This window comes from Atta cephalotes (genome assembly GCF_000143395.1).
Source record: "Atta cephalotes unplaced genomic scaffold scaffold00021, whole genome shotgun sequence".
NCBI lineage: Eukaryota > Metazoa > Arthropoda > Insecta > Hymenoptera > Formicidae > Atta > Atta cephalotes.
The window spans coordinates 1,256,209-1,268,082 of record NW_012130085.1 but is presented as its reverse complement, the minus strand read 5'-3'; the positions used below and the strand labels follow the sequence as shown (position 1 = coordinate 1,268,082).

Below are 11,874 nucleotides of genomic sequence, written 5' to 3'. Positions count from 1 at the left end.
GTGTGTGTGTGTGTGTGTGTGTGTGTGTGTGTGTGTGTGTGTGTGTGTGTAGTGTGTGTGTGTGTGTGTTGTTGTGTGTGTGTGTGTGTGTGTGTGTGTGTGTGTGTGTGTGTGTACAAACATATTTATTATTTATTTTAAGTTAATAATTCCCGAATAATTCAATTCGTAGATCCATATCTGGTCGCATAGCTGGCAGTGTCTGGTGGTTCTTCACTTTGATTTTAATATGCTCCTATACCGCAAATCTCGCCGCATTTTTAACCATCGAGAGAATGGTCACGCCAATTAACTCACCAGAGGATTTGGCGGCGCAGACGGAGGTACAATATGGCACCATCCTTAATGGTACCACTTTGGATTTTTTCGGGTAAATATTCAAGAGGAATGTTTAACCTGTTCCAAATTAGACAAACGTCATTAAATTTTCTATGTACATTTCATTATCGATCCGCATTCATTTTCCTTTTTCGTTCGTTTGCAGAAATCTCAAATCAATCTCTACAGCAAGATGTGGGAATTTATGAACTCACGGAGAGACGTGTTTGTACAATCATACGAAGAAGGAATAGAAAAAGTGAGAACAAGTAAAGGCAAATATGCGTTTTTATTAGAAAGTCCGATGAACGATTACATCAATGAAAGAGAGCCCTGCGACACAATGAAGGTCGGGAGAAATCTCGATGCCAAAGGTTTTGGTGTCGCGACACCGCTAGGATCCCCACTCAGGTGAGTACTCATTGGCAGAAAGCTCTCTATAAAAGTTAACTTCTTTAGACTTTGCTAATAAAATAATGTAAAATTAAAAACGCAAAAAATATTGCAATAAAATATATAATTTTAAGTGATTGCCTTATATTTTTTTCTACGCATCCATACAGTAGTGCTACAGTAATTCTAAACGATAAGTTACTTACGGCATGAATTATAATATGAATTAGTAGATCCGTTGGAATAATTTCACATCTGCGTTAACAATTATTGTACTTTCCGTATCTCATCAAACAGCAGAGAAGACCTTTGATATATTTTCATTGTATAAACAGGAGAGAGTAGGTAATTAACGAGGTTTTGTAGTCATCAAAGTGAAACAGAGATCTCTTTCTTTCTTTATCACTCTTTCACGATCACATCGTCTTTGTTTCTTTTAAATCTTTTTGCGGCTTTTCGCTTCTCGTTTCGCTGTGTTCGGAATGTCATCGCACATCATTACACACAATTAGCATAGAAAAACTCGTACTCTCTTTTCCATGCCATTACCCATTATAGGACACGTTCATCAACCAACGTCATTTCCTATCGTGTTTCAACAGTGCATTAATATTTACCTTTCAATTTGTATAAAATCTGTTTATATCTTTATTCGAAATTTTTTTTTGAACAATTCAAGCACATTGTAATCTTTTTTTAAGCCAATATTTCAGTTTAAATATTATTTTTAAAACTAAAATAATAATAATATTAACTTAATTATTTTAAATTAATTAAATTATAAATTAAATACTTTATAAATTAAATACTTAATGATTACTAATTCCTCAAATAAACAATCTTTTAAAAATTAAGTCCTTTAAATTCTCAAATATGATTTTCATATGTGTATACTTTTCTCTTTCTATGCATATATTAAAAAGAAAAAAAGAAAATTTTCAAAATAATTGAATTTTTTTACATGCAATAAAATTTATATCAGTTCGTTAATCTGTAACAATAAAAATTCTATACATAGAAATGAAATTTATGTTGCAATGATACTTACGATCCAATCTTCTACAGTAAAGGAAATTAGAAAAATCTATGAATAAGTATTTGTTAGTCCATTAATCTTCATAATGTGACTAGAGCAAGCGTACCGCTGCGACGGTAATACGAGCAAATTTGCATGTTATTGATTTTTTAACCGCGCAACTCCCCCTTGACGTTTTGTGCTATGTTCTGATCTCGTATAACCGCGACTCACGCGCTGTCTTTAGATTGTCGAAGCAAGAACGCTGCTCGTAAGGCAGATAATTGAAGGGCGGTATGTAAACAGCAGCTTTATTATGTCTATCTACACACCTACCGAAGAATAATGGCGCCATGGCGTCCTATTAATCTTTTTTCCTCAAGTCGAGAAAATTTCTCTCCTTGTAGTTTGGAGCAGAAACTTCGTAGAGTTTCCGATATTTCTCCAAGCTTAATTAAAGAAAGAAAGTTCGCCTGACTTTTTCTTACAAATCTGATTAGACGCATTGCTATGATATTTCGATATTCCGACTACTTATTCTCTCTTTTGCACATATTATAATTAAATCGTACTTTAACTTTGAAACACACACACATTTGAATCTCCTAGACCTAATCGAAATTTCACTTGCTTCATACGTAGAAAAGAAAAGAAAGTTTTATTTTATAACTTAACAATATAAAACTTTTTGGCATTACAATCTACATATTCCCAACCTACATATTCTCAGAGCTTTAATTAAAAGAAAAAAGAATCTAAAAATAGTTAGTCTAAATTTCTCAAAGTTACAGTTTATCAAAGTTATAGTGAGTCTTCCAGATTTATGAGGTGCGTTTTTAGAATTTTTTAGAAGATGTATGTTCTGAAGTGAATATATCGCGAAGTTACCTGACAAGAAATAAAATAATACTATTACAAATCTTGTTCTTATCGATATTTTTTCTGTGGCTACGTATATCTTATATACTATTTATTTAATGGGTTTTTTACTTAATAATATAGTATAAATTTGGCAATGACAGGGATCCCATAAATTTGGCGGTGCTCTCTCTGAAGGAGAATGGAGAACTGGCAAAGTTAGTTGAACGATGGTGGTACGAAAGAACAGAATGCAGGCATGGTGATAAGCCAGATCCTACCAGAAACGAGTTATCGCTGAGCAATGTAGCGGGAATATTTTATATCCTGATCGGTGGCCTTCTTCTGGCACTCGCCGTAGCTCTCTTGGAATTCTGCTACAAGTCGCATACAGAGGCGACAAGAGCGAAGGTAATATCAAAAGAATGTAATTTTATATATTTTGTTATATTTACTTTGTCATAATTTAATTAAATTACATTATAAAATCAAAATATTCCTAATATTTTTATATAATACACCAAATTTTATTAATTAATTACTAATTTTAACTTTTTTTAAATCGTTATTTACAACTAACTAATGTAATATTTTCAATTAATTATTTTATTAATTGTTCCATTACTTACAATATCTTATTTTGGTATCAAATAATGAAATATCTTCATTATTTAATAATCTTACAAAGTTTGTATGAAAATATTAAAAAGAGATTATTTAATGTGATAAAATTTCTAAAATGTCTGTTCTTCCTTAGATACCGCTGTCGGACGCGATGAAGGCGAAAGCACGCCTTACCATCGGTGGTGGTCGCGATTTCGACAATGGACGGGTAAGTGATAGTATCTTTCATTAATATGTTCGCATACGCATATTCGCATACGGTATCAGTAGAGATTATTTAGCCAGAGACGCTTCGACAAACGCGCCGCCGATCCAAAGAAGAGAAAATAAATGCAGTAATCGACAATATTTGTTTAATATCATTTAAATATTAGTTTGCTTAATGATACATGATATCAAACTAGGATATTAAACATACAAGTAGCATGTTTGTACAATATTGTATTTGTATATATTAATAATAAAACACGCACAGTCTGTCGAATGCACCTTGCGCAATCGTGCATTAAATACATTGTAATATTGTTGTTATTTATAATGGCTGTTTATTACGATAACAACGCATCTGCGAACATTCTCTCGATATTAATTATTGAATTCTCCTTTATAAACTACACATTAATATAAAAAAGGAGAAAAATACGCAGGTGCTCTCGATCGGCGATGCGTCTTGTCGCGCAATTACTTTGGTCTCGAACCAAAGGTATCGATGTATCATAAAACATATATACATTCGCAACAAGAGCATCGTACATTATACATACGCATATATACATGAAACCTATACATTATATCCATACATATAGATGAACAATATATAGAGTAACGCTTGGCATGCAGTTAGCAGCGTAAACGTTTGACACACTCTCGTTAGTTACATGGCCGGTCTCAACTTGGCTGCATTTAATATCCCAGAGTTTCAGCCTTCAGTCTCGAAAAGACCGATCGACCAGAGGACTAAGACCGTTCAATATATTGACATACATATATTCTTCATATATGTATATACCTACATATGTATGCGTACGTGCGTGCGATGTGCGGCTGGCTGGATGTATTGCGCTCTTTTCTGTTTCTCTCGTCTTTTTCTTTTTTACTCGGAAGAACGTACAGCAGGGGGGACGAATAAATTTGCTCGTTCGCGTTTGCGTTTCGTTCTACTTTGGGTTTTTGTCTCTAGTGGTACGGACTGCAGAGTTAGACGGAGGATGCATGCGCCTTTCCCGGGACCATATGTGAGTACTCTCACCCTTATTTTAATCCCATTTCATATTTATCTTTGCTTTCTCCTAATTCTATTGCAGTCTTCCTCATTTTACCTTTCTCTTTCACTTTCCGTGTCAAATCTTCCTCATTTTATCTTTCTCTTTCGCTTTCCGTGTCAAATGCTTTTGCACGATTAGTTGCGGTTTTGGTCACACAGTCACCAAATCCTGGAATGCTATCTGTCCTTTGACGAAGGTTAAATCAATGCCTGTCACACGCAATATACAAATGTCTCTTCGTATGTCTCTCTAAACATATTATCTCTAAACAATTACTTCTAAAGAAATTATAAGAATTATAATATATTTATATCGACACATATTAATCCCACAAAACATCGTCTGATAGAAATATTTCATTAACACTAATAATTAACATTATTAGCTTCCACGTAAAAGTTTACTTAAATATGCATAAAGGAAAAGAAACAAAGATATGTAGGGACTTAAGAAAAATTTGAGATCTTCACGAAAATTCCAGTTTTTTGTAATACTGATTCCTTTCACAGCGCGGGAAGAAACGAGTACTGGCTGCGGAGGTACCAACATTGACTACGTTCGCGCCGAAGGTATGATTCTGAAGAGACCATGGTGCATCAAGAGCTACACAGGAAATTTTTTGAAGATCTCTAATTTTCTTACGTTCCTACGTCGTACATTTCTACGTCGGTGTATGGATATATCTGCACGGTGTATCCTTTATACTCCTTTCAGAGTTGAATAGTATTCAATATCTATATGCAAAACAGCTATTTTTTTTTCGAATTTTTTCTCACTTTGCAGCTGATTAATAACGGATGGTTTATTTGGTTTTCAATTTTAACAATCTTTCGCAACATATTCGTTCATAAATATTTATTATTAGAGCAATACGTTTGTTTCTAACAGCTCTTTAAAACTAAATCTTTGAGTTTTAACAATAAATTCTGTTGAGGAAGGTTGATAAAAACGGTTGATAAAATCAGAAATTTTAATATTTTAATATGAGCGTCAAATAAATTATTATATTATTATTTTTTACATATATAACTGCAAAATGTTTTCTTATGGGTTGTTCGATTAATTTGTCTTGCGTGTACTGTCAACTCGCATTATCTATCCCTAACTTTCTTCCACGTTTATTCATTCATTGCTTCCTTTGTTAAATATTTCGATTCTTTTTAGTAATTTATATGCGCTTATTTGGCATGGTTTAAGCAAGAATGCACCGGCAAACGAAATGTAATGCGTAACGCTTTTCAAGTTTATTATGCAAAACTTATAAACAAGCGACAGACACATGCGTAAATTCAGAATTGCTTTTATTGATTCATTTTCTTTGTGTATTATGTCGGCGTATGTGTCCCATCGATCGCCTGTGTGAAGTTCGAAGCGAACAAAATTCTTTTTTATTTATGGATCGTACTATTGTTGCAAATTATAATGTCAATATAACTTATAATACATTTTCAATCTCTACTCGGATTAAACCAAAATATTAAAACAAAGGATTTTGTATATTCCAAGTTTACATCGGCAACAATTGCGAACGAGAATGAAACGTCTATATATCTACATTTAGAATTAAAACTCTATCGTAGTGAAATAACATTAGCAATACAAAACGTAGCGAAGAAATAATAAGCCCTATTCATGTTAAAAAATCACACACCTATAGTTTTGCAATCTTTCACATAATTCTGTTACTACACCTGAAATTTTGTCACATAAGAAACCTTTTATCAATTCATTTGCATGCCTGAGCTAGTACATCATTGTATACTGTTCAGTTTCAAATCATCTGTGATGTATGATTATCTTTAAAATTGTTACAACTTGCATCAATTAAAATTTAATGATTTATGATAAAGTATTAACATTATTTGCTGGGGAATGCTGAAAAAAATTAATTCAATATATATAACATTATTTCGAATAAAAACTCGTTTACAATTTGTTTATAATTTAAATAACCAATAATAAAAGATTATAGATTAAGATACTATTTCAGAGAATTGAAAGAAAAATTATACTTTTCCGTTTTGGTTTTATTTTCAAAAAATTTTTTTAATTCCGCGATAATTGAGAAACTGCAATAGTTACAGAAGGTTGTTAGCTCAAGCGAGTCTAACACTGTCTAATCGTCGACATTGAAATTTCCAGTATTACGCACCAGCAAACGCGATTGGGAACACCGAGAGCGATCAAGTACACAGCAACACACATACCCAGGTATAAACTGCTACCAGGAAAGCCCGAGCGACAATTCGCCCGCAAATTCACTGCCCACACCCCCGCCGCCACCGTTGGTGGCACCACCGCCACCACCCCCGCCACCCAGGAGACCGCGAAGAAACGTGACCTTCGCGGAATCGCCACCGAAGAGCCCAAAGAAATCTAAGAGCCCGAAGTTTATTTTCCAGCGGAAACTCAGCAGCATCGCGGCTCTCGACGTAGCGGTGCCATGGACACCAGCTTCCCCACGACACTGGTCCGGCCTCAACGACAAGCCGGAATACATTACCTAGACGCTAAATCAATGAAGAAACAATCGGCGTCTTTTCATCGTGGTGATCTTAATATTGGGGTATCGCTACAATGTTTGAACACTGTCGAGAAAACCCTCTTTTTGCGATTTTGTCCAAAAGTCGAATAATCCAAGCTCGAGTGATGAAGCAATTGAAACATGGAAGCATTGATATTTTTATAGAGCAATAATTATAAGATTCTAAGGAATTAAAAGAAGAAAAATTGTCTCTTCGCTGTAATACTTTTAACGCAGTTAAAAACCGGACATTTGGTATCGGTTTCAATAACAATGCGTTATAATTATAAGATTTAGGAAAAGTTAAGAGAGACTAGTTCCTCTAATAAATATTGGAGAATATGATTATCTCGATACAGAGTTACGCAAAGGACAATTGGATTATGGGTATGTTCGAATCGCGAAGAATCGCATTACTCGAGTCTTTGAATTATTCGATAATCGATAAAATCGGCAAGTGAAGTAAACTACATTGAGAACCTAATATCATCCTATTCTCCTCTCCGCGGCTACTGTCTTCTCCACTGAGGTCACGTGATTTGAGGAATATACATCTAATTGAAGAAATATTCACGAATCTTTCTACTTACGGAAAGTAGCATTAATGTTATTGCCATTTTTTAAAACGACGACACATTAAGAGATTAATATTGGAATTTAAAAGTATTTTATTACATCTTATTATTATTCTTATTTTATTAAAAATATACATTCTTGGAACTCTTTAATTATTCGAGAATAAAGTGAAACATAAAAATGGAATAAAATGGATGTAGGACATATGTTAGATCGTTGGGCTTCAGGTTTGAAGAGGGAGCAGCCACCGGCGGAATCTTTCGCCGCGAAGTTGTCGCCTCAGAATATCTCTTAAGCTCTAAAGCTAATCTACATCGGCGACGAGAACAGGGGCGAAAGTTCATTTTGACCGAATCCTTTGTACATTGTAAATAATCGTGAGAGAATCAAATAAAAATCAAAACATAACGAATTATCGGCGATAATGTGCTCGCCGCAATTGCGATAATATAATGGTCCTGGGATGGGTGCATGTGCAACCAGCAACTTGAACAACACACTTACTGCCATGATATGCGCGAAATGCATGATTAAAAAAAACACAGCGGGTGGAAATAGAAGAATATTCGCGGTGGGTCGAAAGTCCGCCATCGCGAGTCATTAGAAACGTCACGTGCCAAAAGAGACTGTCGATCGTGACGACGTCGCTACTATTATTCTTATTATTATTATGACTAGTTATTATGATTATTACTATAAATTACAATTATCGATTACCGTGTATAAGGGGGTAACTATTTTGTGCAATGTGAAAGTGGAGTCTGGCGCCGCAAATGGCGGAGTCATGAGTTTTTTAACTGAAAGACAATGGGTGCACAATCGCACCGATGCGTGAATGTTAAGAGCGAAATAGTATATATAATATATAAATATATATAAATATAAATGCAAATATAAATATACATACTTATAGACGTTTATTGAGAGAGAAAGAGACCGTGTGCGAACGCGTGAATTATAACGAAATGCATGTGAAACGTATGAATTTAGGTTAATCGTGTAAACGCGTTATAAGTACCTAATAGTGCCAGATCGCGCCGATCAGGATCAATAGGTGGACGCAAGTATTTTCGCTTCTCGTTTCGTGTTTTTTCTAACTATCTTCAAAGCTGTCTCGTGATGGAACTTACCGTGCATTGACAGATCGTCGTGATCTGGCCTGAAAAACGACGTTTACGCTCATAATTTTCGTGCCAAGAGACGATATCTCCCGCCCGTATAGTTCGACGCTACGTTCATTACCTACGACAGACTATAAATGCACAAATGTGCATTTTTGAAAGCGCAGATTATAATTACGCAAGCCAGTTTTAAAACTTCATCGATCGGAGTTCGATATTCGCGATTATTTCAAACAATGTGCCATTTTATATGTAAAAAAGTACTAACATATAATAAAAAGAAATATTATTTAACAAATCTAATATAAAATTATAAAACAAATCTAATTGAATGTTTATAGAACTTATGTTTATATAACTGATAGTTGTTTAAATGGCATTAAGTAATCAAAATGATGTCATGATTGAACATCAAGTTGTTTAATATATTTGAGATATATTAATAAAATACCAATGTACTGATATTTATTATATAAAGTTTCGTGTACACTACTGCTCAAAGTATTTGCGCATCTCGATTTTGATATATAGCCTTTTATACATTTAAAATCCTAATTCTACTATATTTTCTTTATATATTTAGAGTAAAATGATAAAATTTAAAACGATTAAAAATATTATTATTAAGTACAACATCTAGAAGATTAGAAAAAAAGATTGAAATTCAGTCTTCTTCATTTAATTAAGAATGACAGAGAGGAGAAGCACTTTTGAGCGGTAATGTATTTTATCAGCACGATGCATTTAAATAATTTGATATTAGAAGCATGCAAGAAGATCAAATTAACAATAAATTGTATTTTTGATTAATTTTTATTTATACTGAAATATATTTATTGAAATATCAACGAATTGATGCATAAATTTTAACAAAATAAATAAAATGATTGCAACACTTTGTGGAGATTGTCAGTACGATATAAACTCAATCGATAATTAGAACTGTGCTGAATTTTAAAACAATTCGGGAACGCTTGCCGCATGTAAAAATATCTGCAACCGCAATTTAGTTCGCTTCAGTGTCGGACGTAAAACGGCGGGGGAAATCGGTAGCCAAATTACGTGCCGCCACGTGTAAAGCTGAATTTCCTTTTTCCAAGGTATTCGTTTTGCCCATACAAATACACGATGAATCGCGACGTGACGCGAATTTCCAATTCCCAGTTGTAAATATCAAAGATTGGATTGCCAATTTAACACGAAAGTCCTTTCACGTTGCGTCTTGCGATTATTGAAAGTTTCTATATGACATTCTCGTCATTTCATTTGATATACACTCAATAAAACAATCTTACAACGAACTATTAATTCGAATTTTTTAATAAAAAACAGTATGTTAAATATATTTGATAAATTTTGTACACAGATATTGTGATACGATATCAATAAAGCTCAATTATCCAACATGAATTCGATGAAAATAGGAATTCAAAAGAAATTTTGTGTGATAAAATAAATTATGCTACACTGAAAAAAATATTATATCAACAGCATTATTTTAATTGGAAATAATCTTATTGATTTAACAAGAGCAATAATGAAACAAATAAAATTTTATTAAAACAAAAATATGACATTTATTTCATTAATGGTGTTATTATAAATTAACAAAATTATTTTAAATTAAAACAATACTGTTAATACAATATCATTTTTTTAATGTAATAATATAATCATAAAACGTGGAAATATCTTTCACTTTTTTAAAGATTTATTCGTGGCGGCCATCGAGAGAGCGATCAACCTATCATATCGTCAGACTTTCTTATTACGAATAATTGTTATCTATCACCGGATAATAAAACGATAGATAATGCGTATATCGGGTATTAAGTCGTTAAAAAAACAAAAATAATGATAAACGTCGTACGTAATAATGTTATGAGGAGCAGCTCAGAAGGGATCGAGCGTCAAGCGAAAACGAAAACCTTCCCAAGACAATGTCGAAGTACCCAGTGTGATTAATTGACAAGTGTATATCGCGCAATCGATAACACGTTAGAGCGAAGACGTGCGAGTGATTTAAGATAATCGAACAAAATCGATGACGCATTTTGCGATCGCAACGCGTCCTGATCGTCCGTTACCATTAACGTTTTTCGTGTTGATGTTCATCGTGACACTTTTTCTATTCCCGAGCTCACTACGGAAAACCGACAAATAAGTCGTGAAGCAATGTAACAATCTACGTGCACGGAACCGCACGTGAAAATCTCTAATATAACGGATAACCCATCAAAAATCCCCTTCGTCCTCCATCGGGTGGTAGAAATCCGATGATGCACCTCTTCGATGGATGGTTCTACGTTACCGAACATCTTGGATTTCGATTGGATCACATAGTGGATTATGTCGAAGTAAACCAATAAGTCTGCTAAAGATTTCCAATAACTGATTAAAGCACTACATTTGCAAACGTTGATCCAGATTACCATCCGAAGGAAAGGTGTAGAGACTGTTTCGCGTTTTTATGTAACTACTTGATTACGTTTACATGTGTAACTGTGTGATTACATGTTGCTCCGAGCAGAAATAGAAATCTCGGAGACCTTTCGCAATTCAATCTCCATTTTTATACGTCACGACGATCGAATAAACATTTCATTTTGCTCGTTGCACTTGCCGCAGTATGCTCATCGATATTCTGGCAAAATGTCCAATTTTGTAAAAACCCAGACAGCACATGACGTCTATTGGACATCCAATGGACGGCATGTACTGTCTAGAAGTGGGTCTCTTTATGACAACTCCCGAGGTAAAATGCAATTTATAAGATCTCTATCTCGAGCAGAATGTTTGTAGATATCCACGTAATACACAAGAAAAACATGTTTCTGAACTTGCATCGACAAGCGCAGCGTTGACATGTGTAAATGGAACGAGATCGCGCGAAAGAATTAAGTATTTCCATGGCAAAAGAGGGAGAGAACAGAAAAAATAGCGTCTTCCAGTTTGCGCTTTCATTCATCGCTGCATTCCACTTACGCTTGTACCTTCGATTCAATCTTTCGTTATCCCCTGTGCCATTCCGTGGCGTGATACGATCGACTCCCTTGTAAACCATTGTATACCAATCAAATTTGTCACAATACAGGATCGTTTATTTAAATGTAACATGTAACATATGCCAACCTAATTCTATTCTTTTTTTTTTTTTCACAAATGAAAGGTAAGTGCTGT

At 34.1% G+C, this 11,874-nt stretch overlaps 1 protein-coding gene across 1 annotated transcript in view; it reads left to right on the top strand.

Moving 5' to 3' along the window:
• The window catches only part of LOC105619341 (glutamate receptor 1), a 115,243-nt gene extending 108,553 nt beyond the window's left edge, over window positions 1–6,690 (top strand). Inside the window, 6 exon segments of the mRNA XM_012200860.1 lie at window positions 173–389; window positions 485–729; window positions 2,749–2,995; window positions 3,342–3,416; window positions 4,983–5,042; window positions 6,616–6,690. Of these exon segments, the coding sequence (XP_012056250.1) occupies window positions 173–389; window positions 485–729; window positions 2,749–2,995; window positions 3,342–3,416; window positions 4,983–5,042; window positions 6,616–6,690 (919 nt within the window).
• Window positions 6,691–11,874: the final 5,184 nt, after the last annotated feature.